Source organism: Dama dama, chromosome 5 (genome assembly GCF_033118175.1).
Source record: "Dama dama isolate Ldn47 chromosome 5, ASM3311817v1, whole genome shotgun sequence".
NCBI classification, from domain to species: Eukaryota; Metazoa; Chordata; class Mammalia; order Artiodactyla; family Cervidae; genus Dama; species Dama dama.
The window spans coordinates 113683978-113705561 of record NC_083685.1 but is presented as its reverse complement, the minus strand read 5'-3'; the positions used below and the strand labels follow the sequence as shown (position 1 = coordinate 113705561).

General features: G+C 50.9%; 1 protein-coding gene across 1 annotated transcript; it reads left to right on the top strand.

The window, feature by feature from the left end:
- The first annotated feature begins 4229 nt into the window (after positions 1 to 4229).
- Positions 4230 to 17386, top strand: ITGA2B (integrin subunit alpha 2b). The gene is made up of 30 exons (XM_061141226.1): positions 4230 to 4417; positions 5894 to 6015; positions 6105 to 6202; positions 6309 to 6477; positions 6733 to 6782; positions 6861 to 6906; positions 7000 to 7125; positions 7492 to 7539; positions 7694 to 7737; positions 7848 to 7901; positions 8024 to 8076; positions 8286 to 8497; positions 10682 to 10864; positions 11110 to 11155; positions 11253 to 11357; positions 11445 to 11500; positions 11596 to 11741; positions 11899 to 12024; positions 12594 to 12661; positions 12863 to 13010; positions 13572 to 13664; positions 13887 to 13966; positions 14279 to 14359; positions 14484 to 14580; positions 14680 to 14832; positions 14934 to 15050; positions 15538 to 15651; positions 15873 to 15974; positions 16169 to 16285; positions 17090 to 17386. The coding sequence occupies exons 1-30, from the start codon at positions 4230 to 4232 to the stop codon at positions 17144 to 17146; spliced, it is 3099 nt and encodes a 1032-aa protein (XP_060997209.1). The 3' UTR covers positions 17147 to 17386.
- The last annotated feature ends 4198 nt before the right edge of the window (positions 17387 to 21584 follow it).

Genomic DNA, 21584 nt, shown 5'->3' with positions numbered 1-21584 from the left:
TCACAACTACCAGGGAAGTCCCGATTTGGGGGTTTTTGAGTGGACTTCAGGGCAATGAGTTGAGTCACCTGCCTAGCCTTCCCCTCCAGAGTCCTGAGTCCTCCAGTACCAGTCCTGAGTTATTCTCAACCCTTTACTATGAGTACAGTGCTAGAGAGCTACCTGGTAAAAGGAAGGATGTGCTAATTGTTACTGAGCAGTTACAATTCTCTATCCACTCTTCTGTATGCTAAAGGCAGGGGAAATTGTGCATCAAATGCTGACCATAGTCCTGCAGTGATGAATTGGTTTCCTCTTCCCTTCAGCCTTTCTGGAAGGAACGGCACAATGTGCATTTCTGTTTTCCTACTCTTTCATAGTTGTATTCTCCCCTTGACAGAAGAGAAGCTATTCAACTTGAACCTTGGGTTGGATGCTCAGATCTGCCTATTTCTCTAAAGTAGCAAAATCCCCGCCCCCAAATAAAGGATGTCAGAAAATGAAAAGTGGAAATTCCCTGGTGGTTAGGACTTTGCATTTTCACCACCATGGCTTGGGTTCAGTCCCTAGTCAGGGAACTAAGATCATCCCCCAAGTCTTGTGGCACAGCCAAAAAAAGAAAAGTGGTGGTCTGAGCAGGCAAGGTGTCAGCAAAGAGGCAGACTGACCTGTAGAGACCCTCCATGTGAAGGTCTGTGCGGCTGCCTGATTGCAGGCGGGGTCCTGCTACCTGCCTCAGCTACCTGGGCTGCACCATGGAAGTTCCTCCTCCTCTCCGCCCTCAGTGACTAATTCAGGCCTTGTCAACCCTTGCCACTCTTGTTTGCCAGGGGTACCATCGCCTCCTTATCACGTGTCTGAATTATTGCAGCCTTTTCCTGGCTGGCCTCCCTGACTCGGATCTACTGGATTTTCAGAATTGTGGTTCATTTAGTACTCACTGCTTCCCAGTAAAATGGTAAACTCTTCAGAGGGCAGGGACCAGTTCTTGTACTTTGATTTTTTTTCTTAATCCCTTAGACTAGTGTTTTATATAGGGAGTTGAACACTTTCAGTAACATTTTGATTATGTGTTCAAGAAAGATAAAAGCAAAGCAAAATACTATTAATAACAGGATTATGCATCAGGATTTAGCAAGAAAGCATCAAAGATGAAGATTTTTCCTTATATCCTCCACATTGCCTAGCTCACTGCCAGACCCATGGTAGTTCAGTAATTGTTGACTTTATGAAGCCTTAACGTTCATTGAGAGATTAAAAGACTTAGGCTGATGGGATGGAAAAGTGAGAGCAATGCGTTGGCCCTCCGCTGCCTACTGTCAACCCAGCTGTGTCCCCAGCAGAACTCCCACAAGGAATAGAATCTTTATTGAATATCAAAACTGTCCCCGAGTCTGATCCTATTTGAGTTAATGAGACTACCGTCCTACCAGCCAGCCACCATAGCTCTGAATTATTTTTGACACCTCCCTACCACATGGCAGTTACTGATCATGTAATCTCTGCCCTCTCCTTTGCTCCTGCCACCAGTACCCTGGTTCAGGCCTCATCACCTTTAACTCAGAGGATGGTAGGCACCATCCATCTGATCTTCCCACTAAGTCCTGCCTTTTTCAGTCCCGTCTATCCATAGACAGCTAGTATAATTCTGATTGGAGCACCACTGATCATGTATCTTCTTTGCTTTATTAAAAAAAAAAAACCTATGATTCTCCATCTCCTATGGATTAAAGTTCAGATTTCTCAAACATTCAAGGACCTGCAGTGATGAGACCCCAGCCTGCATTCCACCCTCATGCCCTGGCCCTCACCTGTGTTGACTAACTTACCTTTCTCTATAACTGACCTCTGTGTTCTGCTCTCTGTTACTTCCTGTGTTGAAAAACCCCTTCATTCTCTGACAAAAGGCAATATAGTACAATGGTTAAGAACATGAATTCAAGCACAAATGTGTTTGACACATAGCTTTTGCCACTCTGTGTACACTTGGACTATTTTCCTAAAACTCTGTGCCACAGTTTTAGCATTTTTAAAATGGGCATAAGTAAGTGAAGTTGCTCAGTCGTGTCCGACTCTTTGCAACCCCCCGGACTAGCCCACCAGGCTTCTCTGTCCATGGGATTCTCCAGGCAAGAATACTGGAGTGGGTTGCCATTTCCTTCTCCAGGGGATCTTCCCAACCCAGAGATTGAACCCAGGTCTCCCGCATTGCAGACAGACACTTTAAACTCTGAGCTACCAGGGAAGCCCAAAATGGACATAATAGTAGCTAATTCATAGGGTTGTTACGAAGAAGTTGATAATATAAATGACTTCAGCTAGGCATCAACCCTACCTTTTCCAAGGCATTTACTATCCTCCTGCTGCAGTTATATGTATTCATGTCTTAACTCTCTCAGGACTAAGTTTTTTAAGGACCCTTGACAATTGTCTTTGTATCTCTTACCACTCAATGCCTTGAACAGAATGAGAATTTATTAAAAACCTTGGTGAAGTGTGAGTTAATTTGGGGCTACACAGGGTACACCAGTAATACAGTTCTACTCAGTTGAGGACGGGGAGGGTGGAAGGTTAAGTACAGGACTAAGGATCCGTGCCTGCCGTGAGCTTGGCACTGGGAATTCAGCAGTGAAGGAGGCCCAGGCTAAAGTTCAAGGTGCTTCTAACCTAGAAAGGGATAGGATTTTGAGCTGTGTGAATTTTGAGGAGGTGAATTATGAGGACAAAGGTAGTGCTGAAGGGATGCCAGAATAGCCTGGGGGAGTTGGGCAGGATAAGATGATGGTTATATTTGATCAGAAAATGTAACAGCCCTGCTAGTCCAGTGGAATCCGCCTTGCAATGCAGAGAACTTGGGTTCGATCCCTGGTTGGGAAACTTAAGATCCCACACGCCGAAGAGCAACAGTTCCCACACCGCAACTACAGAATCCGTGCACCACAAGGAAAGATCCCAGATGATGCAACTAAGACCCATCGCAGACAAATAAATAAAATATTTAAAAAGAAAATATGAGCAAAAACAATGTGACTATGTTCTTTACCCCAGCAGATCTCTTAAATTTCCTTTCTGACAACCTGCTTTTTTGGGGAGACAATGCAGCGCCAGTAAGACTTGGCTTGGCACTCCTCTTCCTCTGAACATCCGTTTAAAAAATGCCCTTTCTGCTCAAAACTATTCCTTTTCTTTTCACTGTGTGAGCCTGCATTTGCATCTTCCAATCCTCAGTGCCTGCTGCTGTTCAGTCTGTCAGCAATGCCTACAGTATGTATGCTGGGCTCTTGGCAAGGTCCTGGGGCACCAGAAAGGAACCTCATTCTCAAGGGACCCGTGGACAAAATCCAGTGAACAGACCATGACTAAGCAGTGTGATCAGTGCTGCACCTCTGTGTGTTAACCCCAGAGCGCCAGCCCGAGGAATTGAGGGAGGCATCCCCTAGGTAATGACCCCACTAGAATCAAGTCTTAGTGATTGAACAAGAGCTCTGTCACCCAAGGAGTTAGACCTGCCTTCACCTGAACAGGTGGTGCAAATCTCAGAGCCTGTGAGCCAGAACACCCTGGGATGACTCCACTTTACCCCCATCTCCTCCCTTCAGCCAGGATCCATTCACCACCCCTCCCCCAGCACTGGCTACATTGCTGTGGCCACATTAAGACTTGGCCCCAGATGAAGGATGAGTGAGGAAGCTGTTGTGCCAATATGACTGAGTGAAGCTGCCAAAGGTCCTAGAAGGAGGAAGTGGATAAGTGCCTTATCCTTTTAAGGATACAGCAGCCTCAGGTCTTATCAGGGGCCAGGACCTTCCTCACTCCTTCCCCCACTTCTGACCAAGTCACAGTATGCCTTGGCAGTGCAGGGAACTGTGTGGGGGGAGGAGGACCTACAGAACTGGGCTAGAGTGGAGGCATGTTGCACTATCCCAAGCAGGAAGCAATGGTGGTTTAGACTAGCATGGTGGTAGGAGAAACGGAATGAAGATTCAAGAGACATTGTTGAAGAGCAGAACCAGCAGGACTCAATGATAAAATATGTTCAAGAAAAGGGAAGAATTGGCTTTCAGCCATGAGCATCCACACCCCAGGGTGGACTTACTCTCTTCCCAGCAACCCTAGAAACCATATGGCCCAGGACTCTGCCTACTGCTCAGCAAGTGGGTTTCAGCTTGATAAGAAAAGACTTCCTGTGGTGGAACTGAAAGAGGAAGCCACCAACCCATTAGTGCCTAGGAGGCTGTGGGAGAAGGACGATGGCCAGAGCTCTCTGTCTGCTTCGTGCCCTCTGGCTTCTGGAGTGGGTGCAGCTGCTCTTGGGACCTGGTGTTGTGCCTCCAACCTGGGCCTTGAACCTGGACCCAGTGCAGCTCACTGTCTACACAGGCCCTAACGGCAGCCACTTTGGGTTTTCACTGGACTTCTACAAGAAGAGCAATGGGAGGTGAGCCCTGGGAAACTCCCCCACCATCACTGCTTCTGTGGGTCTTGAGTTCCCCATTTGTGATAGAGGTTGGCCAAAGTGATTTCCAGGGTCTATTTGGGCTGAATTCTTATCAGGAATACTGGGGTGTCAGCGAGAGGCACCAGTGGGGAGCTGGGCAGAGCAAAGACAAAGGGGAGACCCATGTTGATGCCTTATTTTTTCCTCAAGGGTCAGTTTTATGACCCACTCCACCCCTATCCCCTTGAAATACAGAAAGGAGCACATGTCTTAAGTTGACCTGCAGAACTGTGAAATTGTCTATCTACTCTCTACTACTATCCACTTTGCTTTTCTATTCCAATCCCCTCAACCCAGCAAAATGATTGATATTTGAAAAGAAGCAAAAAATAAAAAATAAAAAAAAAAAGAAAAGAAGCAATAGAGCATTATTGGTTGGGATTGATCAGGCTGCAAATTCAGACTGCTAAAATTAGAGTCCTGACTCTTTCTCTCTATAGGAACAACCCTGAGCTATTTCCTTATTGAGATGGACACTAAAGTCCAGCTTCAGAGTATCAGCACCTTGGGGAGTTGCCTCTGCTGAAGAGGGCCACCTCCCTCAAAGCTCCCCCACTTCCAAATGTGGCCCAGGAACAATGACTAGTCAATGAGGAGTGTGGAGGGAGGGGAGAGGTTAAGGGTCTGACTCTCTCTTCTCAACTCCAGACAGTTCTGAGGGTCTTTCTAACTCCAAAGTTCCCAGGACATTGAGCCATGGCTGTTATTCGGTCTGAATCTCAACTCAATGCCTCCTGCCCGCTCCTGCTTCTTTCTCCTCCTTTTCACAGATACTGGTCTCATGGGCACTACTTAGTAAACATCCTGCAAACTAAAAAGATAAAAAAATTACAGCATTTTTGGAGCCCTCATTATGTATTATTTGGCTGGCATTGGCATAAATGTTTCTCATGCATTTATTTCATTTACTTCTCCTGACAGCACTGAATCTAGATCTACTAGAGTCCTTAGAAATGTCAGCACCCCACCACCTACTTTAGAGGTGCCCACTAGCTTAATATTTCCTGGTTAAAATTGGTTCTCAGAAAGAGACCTGATGACAGTTCAGACAGGATTACGGTGCATGGCTCTTCACGGCAAGTGTTGGGGAATGTAGACTGTGTACAGAGTTTAGGTCTCTCTTAGCAAGGCTATCAAACCCCTTGTGTTCAAATCAAACCTAATGGTTATATGCTCAGTTTTATCCTTAATTCCCTCGGTTACTGATGGGTATGTGACTTTCCTCGCTGGGAGTCAGTTTCACTGGCCATAAAATGAAAAGGTTGGCCTCTATGGTTTGTGTCGTCTCACTGAGAAAAGATGATCCAGTGACCCTCAAGGCACACCGCCCTTCCGAGGAGGAGTGCTCCCACCACAAGCACTGGGGCACGAGGTACCCCAGAATCCACGGAGCGCTCACCCAGCTTTCTTATGCAGTGTGTTCGTCGTGGTGGGCGCCCCACGGACCCTGGGCCGCAGCGAGGAGGAGACCGGCGGCGTTTTTCTGTGCCCCTGGAAGGCCGAGGGCGGCCAGTGCAGCTCGCTGCCCTTCGACCTCAGTGAGTCTCTCACAAGAAGAGAAAGGGAGGGGCTACGAGGAGAGCGGACAGCCGGGCTTCAGCATCCTACTCCTTCTTCTGCCCTCCAGATGATGAAACGCGAAGCATAGGCACCCAAACTTTCCAAACCTTCAAGGCCGGGCAAGGACTCGGGGCGTCGGTCGTTAGTTGGAGAGACAGCATTGTGGTGGGCGCTACCGGACCGGGATCAGGGAGCAGACGGAGGGCGGGGACACGTGGAGGGAGGAACCCGAGTCCCGCCCCTTCCCCATTCTCCTGTGGCTCTGCTTCAGGCCTGCGCCCCCTGGCAACACTGGAACGTCCTAGATAGGAACGAGGAGGAGGCTCAGAAGACGCCCGTAGGTGGCTGCTTCGTGGCTCAGCTCCAAAACGGCGACCGCACAGAGTACTCGCCCTGCCGGGCCAACAAAATGAGCCAATTTTACGAGAGAAATCATTTCAGTGAGCTCCGTTTTGGCTCCTCCCACTCGCGGCTGTTATCCATTAGCCCCGCCCTTCACCCGATCTCTCTTGGCCTCCAGCTTTCCCAAATCCTGCTTGCAGTCTGGGGTCTCCCAGATGGCCCAGTTCTTGACTCCGCCCCCGCGTCCTGCCCACTGGATGTCGATATTAAACCACGCCCCCGTATTATCCTGTGGCCCCGCCCCACCCCCAAAGCAGGCTTCTGCGCTAACCCTTCCATTTTGCCTCCTCTAGGAGAAGACAAGCGTTACTGCGAAGCCGGCTTCAGCTCGGTAGTCACTCAGGCGAGTAGGGAGCATAAACGGCGTGGGGGTGGCCCCCCAAATAGGACCCCCCTCTCACCTCCAGAGCTTCTATTTCAGGCTGGGGAGCTGGTGCTTGGGGCTCCTGGCGGCTACTATTTCGTAGGTACGTGCTCATCCATACACCTCCCTCCCTTCTCTCGACCCGGGCAGACCCCAGACTCCTGGGCGCCCACACCAACTGTCCCACGCGCCCTAGGTCTCCTGGCGCGGGCTCCAATCGCCGATATCATCTCGAGTTACCGCCCGGGCACCCTCTTGTGGCACGTGCGCACCCAGTTCACCTACGACCAGAGTCACTTACAGTACTACGACGGCTACCGGGGTAACGTGGCACCTCCCTTCGAGGCTTCCCAGCACTCAAGTGGCACAGCTGGCCCGGCCCTACCCCTGCAGGAACGCCCCATTGTCAACTCTGGCTGGCCAGCCCCAGGACTAAGGCGCCCCCAGTCTGCTCAAGCAGCTCCCTCTCCCTACCCTCTGCAGACCGCCCAGCTCCCAAAGGCGAGCACGTCGACTTCTCGCACTGAATTCGCTCCGTGGCCTCGGGCAGGTCTTGTCCTCTCGGTGGCCTCGATTTCCCCGTCTTCGCAATGCAGAGTTTGAACTGGGTGGTCTCTGAGTCCCCTCTCACTCAGGCCCCTTCCCTGCTTCACCCTCCCGGAAGGACTAACTCTCACTGTGCCTTCAGGGTACTCGGTGGCCGTGGGCGACTTCGACGGAAATCCCAAAACTACAGGCAAGAAATTCACTTAGGGGTGGGGTTTGGGGAGTCCTGCCCGGAAAAGAGCACTTCCAAGACCCGCAGTGAAATCTCCCTGGGATGCAGAACAGCGGGCGGGAACCAGGTGGGGGTTCCAGAGACCTCACTTTCTGGGCCCGGCTCTCCCCAGAGTATGTCTTCGGTGCCCCCACCTGGAGTTGGACCCTGGGAGCGGTGAGTGCCCTCTGTCCACCCCTCACTGAACCGCGCCCCGCCCCCCCCAAACTTCCTGCCCTTCTGCGGTGGGCTCAACTGTGACATGCTCCTGTACGTTTTCTGAGCAGGTGGAAATTTTGGACTCCTACCACCAGACACTGCACCGGCTGCATGGAGAGCAGGTGAGGATCAGGTGGGGGTGTCCAAGACCAGGGAATTGAGACCCTGGAATATTCCGCGAGACATGGTGGGATGGAAGTGTGAGTATGAGGACAGAAATTAAGGTGTGCCTCATTTTCTGCAGATGGCTTCGTATTTTGGGCACTCAGTGGCCATCACTGACGTCAATGGGGATGGGTGAGAAGCCAGGCGCCCCCACCCCTACCCACTTGGGTCCCAAATTACCAGAGGTGTTGACTGCCCTTTGTCTCTGGTCTCTTCCTTTCCCAGCCCTCACTCACACATGACCACCGAGGGGAGCGGGAGGGCAAGGATGGGTAAGCCTGGGCTCAGGCCCACAGCATCCCCCTAACCCATCCCCACATAACCGCCCGTTGGGCCTGCAGGAGGCATGACCTCTTGGTGGGCGCACCACTGTACATGGAGAGCCGTGCTGACCGCAAGCTGGCCGAGGTGGGGCGTGTGTACTTGTTCCTGCAGACTCGAGGCGCCCGAATGCTGGGGGCCCCCAACCTCCTGCTGACTGGCACACAGCTCTATGGGCGATTTGGCTCAGCCATCGCACCTCTGGGCGACCTCAACCGGGATGGCTACAATGGTAAGGCAAGAGAGAAGGGGTTTATAGCCATGACAAAGATCGTGGATTTGACCTGAGGGTAGCGGGAGCCAGGAAGGGCTTTGAGCAGGAGAGAGTTAAAGGAGACTAGTCGGGATTTGTTTGCTTTAGTCCAGGCAAGAGATAGTGACCACTGGGGTGTGGGCTTTGGCAGCAGAGTTAGAGATGAGGGTGATTTCTAGATAGTTATTACTTAGATTATTAGAACTTGATGGGTGACTGGAGGTAGGGCTAAGAGAGAGGAGTTGGGTGGGTGGTGGTGCCCTTCACTGCCTGAAACTCAAGTCTTGCCACAGGCCTGGAGGGAGATCAGCAAATCAGCTCTGCTCTCATTTGATCTTTTTCTTTTTCTTTTTTTGGCCACGCCGCACAACTTGCTAGATCTTAGTTCCCCAATCAGGGATCGAACCCCATACCCCTGGCAGTGAAAGTACGGAGTCCTAACCAGTGGACCGCCAGGGAATTCCCTAGACTTGTTTGATCATGAAAGGCTTGGGAGCCTTAGGCAGACATATCCAGGGAACAGCTGGGTGTGACTTCCCCCATTTCCAGCAGAGAGGTCTGAATGGGAGATAGGGGCTTGGGGAGGGTCGATGAGGTCCTGGGAGCTTGCAGAGTGGGAATAGGCCCAGGAGAGAGCCCTGGGGAACAAGAGCATTTAGGGGACTCCCAGAAAAAGTGGGTTTAGAAAGGAGACAGAGGGATGTTCAGAGGGGTAGGAGGGAAACTAGGAGATCTGATGGCCCAGAACTCAAAGGAAGAGTGCTGGAAGCAGAAGGAAGCTGGGTCGGTGGCTCCAGATGCTGCTGAAAGGTACAATTAGATGGGGCTGAAGAAGTAAGTATTCCTGGGCTTTAGCAAGAAAGAAGTCATTGGTGACAGTGACAAGAACCAATTCAGGGCTAGCTAGGGACCAAAGCCAGAATGTCATGGTGCAAGATACGAATGAAGGTGAAGAATTGATGGCAGCCAGAGTAGACTGCTTTTTCTACCAGTTTGTGAAAGGAGAAAGAGAAAGGTGATTAGTGAAAGGAGATGAGGATTAAAGGAAGGCTATTTTAATTATAAAGACTATGTAGTAGGTGAAATGTGGAGGAAAATGATCTTGTGCGGAAATAGGGGCAGGGAGTGAGCTGGAAGTGGGTCCCTGCAATGCCTGAGAGATGCAGGGCTGGAATGCTCAGGCTAGTGGCAGGTGTAGGAGGGACACTATTCTAGGGTCAAGAGGGGAGAAGAGCAAAAAGCACAACAGTTTGCTTCTTTTTGTGAAGGAAGTGAGAGGAGGGGAGCTTGATTGAATGGAAAAGGTTTGAAATAGGTACTGAGCAGAAAACCCTGAGGGACTGCTAGGCATACACTGAGGCCCCTGGTGATGGCTGGAGGTCAGGAATTCACAGTGCCCAATGTGGTGGGGTCTGGCTAGGACTGGCGATGGGGCGGGATGGCTGAGGATATGGCAAGGGTAATCGAATGTTTAGAAAATAGGTGGAGAGATGGGGAAGCCAAAGATCAGGTGACTGGGTGAGACTGTGTTCTGAGCCTATCAGAAAAGTCAGTACATCTTTAAAAGAAAAAAACTGCACAGAAAACATACCATGAAGTCAGAAGGCAAGGGAAAGACAGTTACAACATATATATCAAAGATCTTAATTGCCATCACATGCAAAGAATTCTTACAGGTTAATAAGATTATTAATGATTGTTATTAATGATGACTACATTTTCAAGACTGGTCATTAAAGTTATGAGTGATGACAAGCCCATGGTGTGACCCTGGGTTTACATGGTGGGAGTGGAATGCCCCAGCTGAAGAGGGGGCAAATATTTAGCAGGTCTTGGTTACTTAATCTTCTGGGACTCTATTTTCTCCTTTAAAATGGGAATAATAATGCCTAGTTTTCAGGATTAAAAGAAATCATGACAATATATTGTCCTCAATAGATAGTGAGGGCTGTTAGACTGTTTTTACAATAATCTGACTTGATGGGTCTTCCTCCCACCCAATTGTAAACTCCTGGAGAGTGGGGCAGATGCTTCCTTGCCGGGACCCCTGCATTCCTCTCCTGGTCCCCTGGGGTCTGCCCAGAGAAGGAGCTCAGGGAAGTGTTATAGGGCCTGGAGCGACTGGATAAGAGATAGCCACTCCCTTTCTGTTGTTCTTTCCAGATGTTGCGGTAGCCGCCCCCTATGGGGGTCCCAGCGGTCAAGGCCAAGTGTTGGTGTACCTGGGTCAGAGTGAGGGGCTTAACCCATCCCCCTCCCAGGTCCTGGACAGCCCCTTCTCCACAGGCTCTGGCTTTGGCTTCTCCCTTCGAGGTGCCACAGATATCGATGACAACGGATACCCAGGTGCCCCTGGACTGCCTCCAGCTAGACAGGAAGGGGTCTTGGGCATTAGCTGGAGATACTAAGAGACACAGCAAGGGGCTTGAACCTGACCTGGTGCCCCCCTGAGACCTCTGTGGGTTGGGGGGCCAGATCAAACCTCCTATGGGGAAGGTAGTGTGGGAAACCCCTGAGAAAATGAGATGAAGACCCCATAAGTCTCTAATTAACGATTCTGACACCACCCCTCCTTCTCACAATATCTATAGACCTGCTTGTGGGAGCTTACGGGGCCAGCAAGGTCGTGGTATACAGGTGAGCGCTGGCTCCAGGGACAGGATGGGGAAGAACCCACCCCATCAGAGACTAGGTCAGGAGGGGCCACCAAGGCAAGCCTCCCAATTCCCACCAGGGCTCAGCCAGTGGTGATGGTCACTGTCCAGCTGATGGTGCAAGATTCACTAAACCCTGCCGTGAAGACTTGTGTCCTGTCCCAGACCAAGACCCCAGTGAGCTGGTGAGGAAACGGAGGGTGTGGGCCAGGCAGGATCTGGGACCTCAGCCGGGCGACCCTAGCCCCTGAGCCCCATTCATCTCTCTGTAGCTTTAACATCCAGATGTGTGTGGGAGCCAGTGGGCACAACATTCCCGAGAAGCTGCGTGAGTGGCACCCTGGGGAACAGGAGGCAGGTGGGCCTGGGCTCCCCTGGAGGCTGGCCCGGGAGACTCTGACACACCCCGCTTGCCTGGGCCAGACCTGAAGGCTGAGCTGCAGCTGGACCGGCAGAAGCCCCGTCAGGGCCGGCGGGTCCTACTGTTGGACTCTCAGCAGGCGGGCACCATCCGGGACCTGGAAGTGAGACGCAGCCGCATCTGCTACAACGCCACGGCCTTCCTCCGAGTATGCCCAGGCTGGGGGTGGGCAGGGCTGGGTATGCAGAGCCTGTTAATCCAGCCTCAGGGCGTGGGGCCGGGCGCTGCAGGGGTGGTCAGCGGGACACACAAGGTAGGTAGGGTACGTGGTAGCAAGACGGCCCGTCTCTTGCCCCCTTCCCTAGGATGAGGCCGACTTCCGGGACAAGCTAAGTCCGATCGTGCTCAGCTTTAGTGTGTCCCTGCCGCCCGAGAAGGATGGAGGAGCGCCGGCTCTCGTGCTGCACGGAGACACCCACATCCAGGAACAGGTAGGGGTGGGCAGGTGCAGGCAGGGGAGGGGGAGGACCCCTGCAAGATTGTCAAGGTTTGGGCTAGTGTCCATATTGACATCCGAATAGACATCCAAACCTGGATGTCACGTCTAATCTCTAATGCTTACTCTAAACCCTAATGAAAACTGCCAAATCTCAATCCCCCCAAACCCTCATACAAACCTCAGATGTTGACATCACCTCTAAACTCTCATTTAAACCCTGATGTCTACCTGCTCATCTCCCACCTGAGAGCTTCCACTTCTCCACGCTTTCGTTTAAGAGCCGTGATTTTTTTTCCTCTTAATTTGGAAGAGGAATATTTGCTGATGGTATCCAATTCAAGAAATGAATTATAAAATCTGGAAATACATGTTAACAGGAAACTTCGTTAACGTTTGATGGATTTCCTTGCATCATCAAAGCCCTGACATCATCCCAAACCCTGAGGCAAACCCCAAAGCTCTGATATCATCACCAACCTTCTTTTTCTTCTCAGACCTTCTAATTCCCCAAACCCACTGTGACCCCCAAACCTACCCACCCACATGATGTGTCCCCTCTAGACCCGCATCATTCTGGACTGTGGAGATGATGACCTGTGTGTGCCACAGTTGCAGCTCACTGCCAGCATGTGAGAAGACTGCCCACTTCCCCCCAACACCGCCCACTGCCCCCCAACACCACCCACTGCCCTCCCACCTCGCCCTGTCTACCCTGACGACAGCCCCTCCCCACCTGGATCCTGATACTCTGGCCTCAGCCTGTCTCCTCGTCCCAGACCCTGGGCTTGGACCCGGCCTCCTTGGCTTTACTCCCTTCTCAACTGCCACAGGAAGGGCTCCCCACTCCTAATTGGAGCCGACAACGTGCTGGAGCTGCAAATGGATGCAGCCAATGAGGGTGAGGGAGCCTACGAGGCTGAGCTGGCCGTGTACCTGCCCCCAGGCGCCCACTATATGCGGGCTGTCAGCAACATGGAGGTGAGCCCCCACCCCGGTGTTGATGGGGACCTGGGAAGTACAGGAGCCTTGATTCTCATCTCCCACCTGAGAGCTCCCATTTCTCTATGCTTCCCTTCAAGAGCTGTGATTTTTTTTCCCCTCTAATTTGGAAGAGGAATATTTACTAATGGCATACAATGCAAGAACTTGTATATAAAATCAGGAAATAACTGTTAACAGGAGCCACCGTTTACATTTGGTTTTGGATTTCTGTTAAATTTGGATTTCCTTGCGTTCTTTTTTCTTGACATGGATGCTTACATAGGTGTATATTTATTTTTTATTTTACTGATGCTGTTGATAACAATGGAGTTACCATCCATGTGATGTTTTGTGGTTTTCATTTTTTTTTAAGTCATTAAAAAAGAATAAGATGCTACAGTAATACATTAACAGGAATGTGACAGTCCTTGAACTCCACCTCCCCTTGAAACCCTCCATTCCACCCTGGAATCCTCCCCACCTTGACTTTCCAAGGGAGCTTAAATATAGAAGGGATGCTGTGTAACCATCTTCTTCCTCGGGACTGCTTCTCCGAAGGGCTTTGAGAGGCTCATCTGTAACCAGAAGAAGGAGAACGAGACCAAGGTGGTGCTGTGTGAGCTGGGAAACCCCATGAAGAGTAACGCCGAGGTGAGGCCACTCAGTCCTAGGTGCTGGGTCTCCTCTACCAGGGGTTCATAGACAGCTGGGTTTCGGGGGCTGGGTTTGAAGTCAGATGGCTCCAGACTGGAATCCTTGTCCTCTCACTCCCTGGCTGTGTGGTCTTGGGTGAGTGACTCCCTCTCTGAGTGGTCTTCAGGACGAGGAATGGCGGCCACATTCAGAGTGACTCTGGTCCTCCCCGTGTCTCAGATAGAAGTCATGATGTGGGTGAGCGTGGGGAAGCTGGAAGAGGCTGGGGAGCAGGTGTCCTTCATGCTGCAGATCAGGAGGTATACTAGACTGGGGGGCACTCCCTCCCCCTGTCTGATCCCCACACAGAGACCCTCAGATGCCCGCCACACAGAAGGGTTCTCTGGGAGGCATGCTCTTTAGACTTCCCTGTTTCCTTTCTTCCTCAGAGTCTTGTTTCTGAGTTTTGGAGCCCTAGAGGAACTAACTTTAGTGTGGCATGCTGTTTGTGGAGTTAGCTCTTCCTGAGCCCTCTGATATTCTGCCCCTTCTCCCCTGCCCCCTGCCCTGAGAGTCCTGATGTTCACTGGGCTGGTGTCCTGATCCGTTTCTCCTCGGCCCCCTTCCTACAGCAAGAACAGCCAGAATCCAAATAGTGAGATGGTGGAGCTGGATGTGCCAGTCCGGGCAGCGGCCCACGTGGAATTGAGAGGGTGAGAGCCCAAGGAGGCAAAAGGGAGTTGGCAGGCACGGCCCTGAGGCTCAGGGGGTCCTGGGCAAACCCCCATGGGCAAGTCAGGGGATCAGGCTCACTCTGGGGGTCTCGGGCCCCTGCAGGAATTCCTTTCCAGCCTCCCTGGTGGTGGCTGCGGAAGAAGGCAGTGGGCAGAACAGCTCTCACGGCTGGGGCCCCAAAGTGGAGCACACCTACGAGGTAGGAAGGAGGCTCCGGGCCCCAGGCTGGGGTGGGAGGGTCCCAGGAGCTGGTCTTGGTGCTGAGCCTCGTAACATCTTGCCACCACCGCCCTGCCAGCTCCACAACAATGGCCCTGGTGCTGTAAGTGGCCTCCGCCTCAACCTCTACCTCCCCAGCCAGTCCCAGTCCTCAGATCTGCTCTACATCCTGCATATTCAGCCACAAGGAGGCCTTCAGTGCACCTCAGAGCCCTCTCCCAACCCCCGCCAGGTGACAGCCCACGTGAATCCCTAGCCCATCAACCAGGGCCCCTGTGGGAGGGCTGACAGGTGGGCAGAGCATGAGACCTGAGGGCCTCTTTGCCTCCTCAGCTGAAATGGAGGCTGCCCACCCCCAGCCCTTCCCCGGCCCATCACAAGCGGGATCGCAGACAGGCCGTCCTGCCGGAGGAGAAGCAGCCCTCAAGGCTCCAAGACCCAATCTTGGTGGTGAGCAGGCTCTGTGGTCTCCAGCTGGGGCCGCCCTGGGGCCCAGAGGCAGAGGGGATGGGAGGCAGGGAGAGAGAAGGGTGTGGTGGGGACCTCATGTGGGTCACCTTGGTCTCACAGGGACCTCCAGGTGAATATGAAGGACTGTGCTCATCTTGTGTCTGGGGTGGGGGGGGGGGGGGCACTTGTATGTTTCAAGGTATCCAGTACATTAAAGAAAATGAACAAATGCCAAAGCAGGGTTACAATAAGGCTTAGTACTGAACGCTGTACGATTGACCCACTTCTTCCTGCCCTTTCCCTGTATCTTTGGGACAGTGTGAGCAATCCCATTCAAAGATAATGTCCCAAGCTTGAATCTGAGGCCCTTCCCGACAGGGAGGCCTGGCCCAAGCTCTTCGACCCCCCAGCCCCCTCTGACTTGGGTCCTATGATGGGGGTGATGATGGGTCAGTAGGGGCTGGGGACCAATGACATGTCCCCTCAGAGCTGCGACTCGGCGCCCTGTACTGTGGTGCACTGTGAGCTGCAGGAGATGGAGCGCGGGCAGCGGGTCATGGTCACGGTGCTGGCCTTCCTGTGGCTGCCCATCCTCCAAGAGGTGAACCGGGGTGCGGGTGGGCGGGGCCTTCTAGAGGCGGGGCCTGAGGTGCTTGGGGGTGGGGCTTGTGGAGGCGGGGCTTTAGGGGCGGGGAGAGAATGAGGGCTGGGTTTAATATGGAGCAGGCAGACAGGGCGGATCTTCCTACAGCGGAGTCCGAGGCTAGGACTCCTGCAACCAACAGGCCTCGTGTAAACGCCTTTCACCTCCACCCCATCCAGAGGCCCCTGGATCAGTTTGTGCTGCAGTCGCACGCTTGGTTCAACGTCTCCTCCTTTCCCTACTCCGTGCCTGCCCTCAGCCTGCCCAGCGGGGAAGTTCTGGTGGGTGTGGAAGGATGGTGGCAGAAAGGGTCCCGCGGGTCTCCCATTGGTCTTCCCCTGAGTCCCTGCCCAGCCGGGACTGCCTGGATCTGAGAGGTGGGACAAGTAGGTGGCTTGGCCACAGGTCAAGTCTCTGAGTCTCTGGGAAAGGCAAGTGTCCCGGTGACTGAGGAGACCCGCGGGTCTCCCCTCAGGTGCAGACGCAGGTGCTTCGGGTCTTGGAGGAGAGAGAGATTCCAGTGTGGTGGGTGCTGGTAGGCGTGCTGGGTGGCCTGCTGCTGCTCACATTCCTGATCCTGGCCATGTGGAAGGTGAGACGTGAAGCAAGGTTGAGGTGGGGGGGCGGTGTGGAAGTGAGGTGGTGGGGGTCGGAGGTGAGGAGGGCAGGCAATCCCACAGGGAGGCAGAGAGAGATGGTGGCCCAAGTAGATGACCCAGGGTCCATCTGATTTCCATCTCTGCTATTAGAATGTCACCCTCCAGAGGATCTCTTCCAGGGCACAGGTCCCTGGGAGAGGTGGCACCTGAAATCCTAAGGCCTTTATTTTTTCTTTTTTTTTCAATCCTAAGGCCTTTAGATCAGCTCCCCCTGAGAGCAGGAGTCCCAGGGACTGAGTCTTGCCTTCTGGAATCCATTGACCCCTGAGAATTTTCACCTCCTCCCTGCTTTGTCCCTCCCCCAGAAGGACCCAGGTCTTCCTGCTCCGATGTGTCCCTGGTGGGTCACTCCCTCCTCTGCCCCTGGAGAACACCTGCACTGTTCTCAAACTCGCTCAAGTATCCAAACCCTAGAAAGCCACAGTGCTTTTAGGGAAAACATACATTAGACTTATAATAATCAAATATATACCATCACAAGCTTGAGTCATATAGAGACATAATCATCAGTACTTAAGAAAAATTCAGGAAATGAAAAACAAAATGTTAAAAAATTTTTTTGTTCCATGCATTATCTCTAAATGGGAAATGCCTCCACTTGATCATATAGTGAGGATTGTGTTGGTTCAGGGTGAGGACCTCGTGGCTGGCTGGTTTCTAGCATACATTCCTCATTGCTGCTCTGGGGCTGAAAAATCACCTTTACACCCCATCCCTGGCCCCTGCAAACCCCCCAGGTTGGCTTCTTCAAGCGGAATCGTCCACCCTTAGAAGAAGATGATGAAGAGGAGTGATGAGCCCACACATCTCTGTCCTGGCAGCAAGGCTGCGTGTGATGTTGTGTCCCTTCTCTAACGAGTGCCCCTCCCCGTCTCTGGTTGCCCGAGGCTGGGAGGGTGACATTCTACTAGTGGAGATGGAGATCAGATGGACCCTGGGTCATCTACTTGGGTCACCATCTCTCTCTGCCTCCTGATGTCCTCTCCCTCCCATCAGAGCTGAGTCACCCCCTCTCCTGCTGCCTAATAAAGAACTTGGACCCCAACTCCACAGCATGCTGCCTCTTCTTGGGCATCAGAAGAGGAGAGGGGCCTGAGGTGATGTTTGGGCTGAGGAATCTAGGACTGGAAGAAGTGTGAGCAGAGAGGTCTCTGCCAGGGTTAGGGTGCAAATTACTGTCTTTGGAGAGTATCAGGAGCTAGAGAGTGGAACAAGGGAAAAGGGATGGCAGAGCCTCCAAGTGAGACTGGAGGGGGATGGGGTGTCTCAGGGTGGTTGGGTGAGAGGGGGGTTGGGCGCATCAGAAAAGGGAGGCTGAGTCCCTGGTGGGTGAAATTAAACAATATTTTTTTCCATTATTTTGAAGGAAATAAACCCCAAGATGAATTAAGAGTTGGGAAGTAATATGCTGTCCCCACTCTCATAAAAGAGGGTCCTTAAAGCTGTATTCAGGGATTTCCTTGGTGGTCAGTGGTTAAGACTCACCTTCCAATGTAGGGCGTGTGGGTTTGATTTCTGGTGGGGGAGCTAAGAGCCCACATGCCTCGTGTTCAAAAAATCAAAACATAAAACAGAAGCAATGTTGTGACAAATTCTAAAAAGAGAAAAAAATGGCCCATATAAAAATGTTTTGTAACATTTATTTATTATTATTTTTGGCTGCTCTGAGTCTTCCTTGCTACACATGGGCTTTCTCTATTTGCAGGGAGCCGGGACTACTTTTCCTTGCAGTGAGCTGGGCTTCAGTAGTTGTGGCACACAGGCTTAGTTGCTTCCAGACATGTGGGATGTTCCCTGATCAGGGATGGAATCCATGTCCCCTGCACTGGCAGAGGGATTCTTAATCACTAGACCACCAGGGAAGCCAGGCCCCCAAAAAAATCTGTAAAAAAATAAAAAAGACGTTCAGAGTGAGAAGGGGCAGAGGGAGGCTGAGTAAGCCCTCAGTCTGAGGAAGGCAGTTTCAGCAGGGACAGAAGAGCAGGCATTGCTCTCTGGCTACCCTGCTGCTTGCTGTTCCTTCTTCCCCACTAAGGGGAGGGGTCTTCAGTTTGAAATAAGGGCACAGGCAGGGAGCTCACAGGAGAGCTGGGGTTAGAACACAATTGTCCCACATGGAGGCTAGAGCCAGTGAGTAGCGGTGGGGTGGGGGGGCGTGGAGGGTCCTCCTGGAGTCCTGAGAGATGTGTTGGTTCATGAGTTCAGTTAATATTTATGGAGCATCTACCATGTGCCTAGTCCTGTTCCAATGCTAGGATGGAGCAAGGGATAAAACAAAGTCCCTGAGCTCATGGAACTTACCTTCAACAAGGAGGAAAGAACAAACAAACTAATGTATGATCAGTGGGGGTCAGAATAAAGATAAGGAGACAGTGATCAAATAAGTGGTGTTGGGAGAGGGCTGACATTTTAGGGAAAGTGGTCAGGGAAAGCCTCTGTGATGAGATGAGCAGAAAGATGAATGAAGAGATTCAAGGGATTAGATCTGATAGAGTGCCTGAAGAATGATGGATGGAGGTTTGTGACATTGTATGGAAGGTAGTGATCAAGACCATTCCCAAGAAAAAGAAATGCAAAAAGGCAACATGGTTGTCTGAGGAGGCCTTACACATAGCTGAAAAACAGAAGAGAAGCTAAAAGCAAAGGAGAAAAGGAAATAGATACCCATTTGAATTCAGAGTTCAAAAAAATAGCAAGGAGAGATAAGAAAGCCATCCTCAGTTACCAATGCAAAGAAATAGAGGAAAACAATAGAATGGGAAAGACTAGAGATCTCTTCAAGGAAATTAGAGATACCAAGGGAACATTTCATGCAAAGATGGGTACAATAAAGGACAGAAATGGTATGGACCTAACAGAAGCAGAAGATATTAAGCAGAAGTGGCAAGAATACACAGAACTGTACAAAAAAAAAAATCTTCATGAACCAGATAACCACAGTGGTGTGATCACTCACCTAGACCAGACATCCTGGAGTGTGAAGTCAAGTGGGCTTCAGGAAGCATCACTATGAACAAAGCTAGTGGAGGTGATAGAATTCCAGTTGAGCTATTTCAAATCACGAAAGATGATGCTGTGAAAGTGCTGCACTCAATATGCCAGCAAATTTGGAAAACTCAGCAGTGGCCACAGATTGGAAAAGGTCAGTTTTCATCCCAATCCCAAAGAAAGACAATGCCAAAGAATGTTCAAACTACCACACAATTGCACTCATCTGACATGCTAGTAAAGTAATGCTCAAAATTCTCCAAACCAGGCTTCAACAGTACATGAACCATGAACTTCCAGATGTTCAAGCTGGCTTTAGAAAAGGCAGAGGAACAAGAGATCAAACTGCCAACATCTGCTGGATCATCGAAAAAGCAAGAGAGTTCCAGAAAAATATCTACTTCTGCTTTATTGACTATGCCAAAGCCTTTGACTGTATGGATCACAACAAACTGCAGAAAATTCTTCAAGAGATGGGAATACCAGTCTACCTTACCTGGCTCCTGAGAAATCTGTATGCAGGTCAAGAAGCAACAGTTAGAACTGGACATCGAACGATAGACTGGTTCCAAATTGGGAAAGGAGCATGTCAAGGCTGTATATTGTCACTCTGCTTATTTAACTTATATGCAGAATACATCATGCAAAATACCTGACTGAATGAAGCATAAGCTGGAGTCAAGATGGCTGGGAGAAATATCAATAACCTCAGATGTGCAAATGACACCACCTTTATGGCAGAAAGCGAAGAACTAAAGAGCCTCTTGATGAAAGTGAAAGAGGAGAGTGAAAAAGTTGGCTTAAAGCTCAACATTCAGAAAACTAAGATCATGGCATCCGGTCCCATCACTTCATGGCAAATAGATGGGGAAACAGTGGAAACAATGGCTGACTTTATTTTGGGGGGCTCCAAAATCACTGCAGATGGTGACTGCAGCCATGAAATTAAAAGACGCTTGCTCCTTGGAAGAATAGCTATGCCCAACCTAGACAGCATATTAAAAAGCAGAGACATTACTTTGCCAACAAAGGTCTGTCTAGTCAAAGCTGTCGTTTCTCCAGTAGTCATGTAAGGATGTGAGAGGTGGAACATAAAGAGAGCTGAGCGCGAAAGAATTGATGCTTTTGAACTGTGGTGTTGGAGAAGACTCTTGAGAGTCCCTAGAACTGCAAGGAGATCAAACCAGGCAATCTTAAGGAAATCAATCCTGAATATTCATTGGAAGAACTGATGCTGAAGCTGAAACCCTAATACTTTGGCCACCTGATGTGAAGAACTGATTCACTGGAAAAGACCCTGATGCTGGGAAAGATTGAAGGCAGAAGGAGGAGACGACAGATAATGAGATGGTTAGATGGCATCACCGATTCGATGGACATGAATTTGCATAAGGTCCGGGAGTTGGTGATGGACAGGGAAGCCTGGCATGCTGCAGTCCATTGGGTCACAAGGAGTCAGACACGACTGAGCGATTGAACTGAACTGAAAAGGCCTGAAGTGCGAGCACGCTTGACGTATTCAAGCAAAAGAAAGGAGACCCTTGGGCTGAAGGCAGGCGAGGAATCCATATGAAGTCAGGGGTGGGGGCAAGCATGCAGCACTTTGCAGCCATGGGGAAGAACTCTGGACTTGATGCTGAGTGTTGGGCGAAGCCATTGATTAACAGCCTTACCACACAAGAGGGACTGGCATTTGATTTTACCCAAAGGGGTAAAAGGTAAATTATGTAAAGAGAACAATTTGACATCCATGCATGGCAGGTTCCAGAACAGGTTTCTTCATGGGTGACTGTGACCATTTAGGAAAAGATTAAGCTGTGAACCTTGAATAGCAGCCAAACCCTCTCTTCCCACCACCATTGTAATTGGATGGCCCCAGACAATTTATCTTGATCCAGCAAAGCATTTGGCATTTATCCTTATAAACAAGACAGAAATGTGACCTGGATGATAGAGATGCGGATTTAAAATTGAACAATTTTGAAAAAGCAGAGGCAATCTCTGTGGGGGCGTCCTAAAGCTCCATTCTTGGGCTACCTGGTATTGTCATGAGTCCTGTGAATGCAGGCAGCAAAGCTGCTTTCACCCTGCAGATGGCTGCTAGCTGAGAGGCAGCTCCAATACAATGGGTGATGAAGCAGATTCAAGGCAGCCTTGACAGATTGTAAAGTTGGGTTGAAACCAACAAGATGAAAGTCACCAGGAATGAGTGCTAAATCCTGTGTTGAGGTTGTGGGGGGAAAA

What these genes read in the sequence shown, in the direction of transcription:
- ITGA2B (XM_061141226.1), top strand. Translation starts at nt 4,230, where the DNA reads ATGGCCAGAGCTCTCTGTCTGCTTCGTGCCCTCTGGCTTCTGGAGTGG. An exon ending in TGGCGGCTACTATTTCGTAG is followed by an intron (nt 6,907 to 6,999) that starts GTACGTGCTCAT and finishes CACGCGCCCTAG; the next exon opens with GTCTCCTGGCGCGGGCTCCA. An exon ending in GGCTGCCCATCCTCCAAGAG is followed by an intron (nt 15,652 to 15,872) that starts GTGAACCGGGGT and finishes CACCCCATCCAG; the next exon opens with AGGCCCCTGGATCAGTTTGT.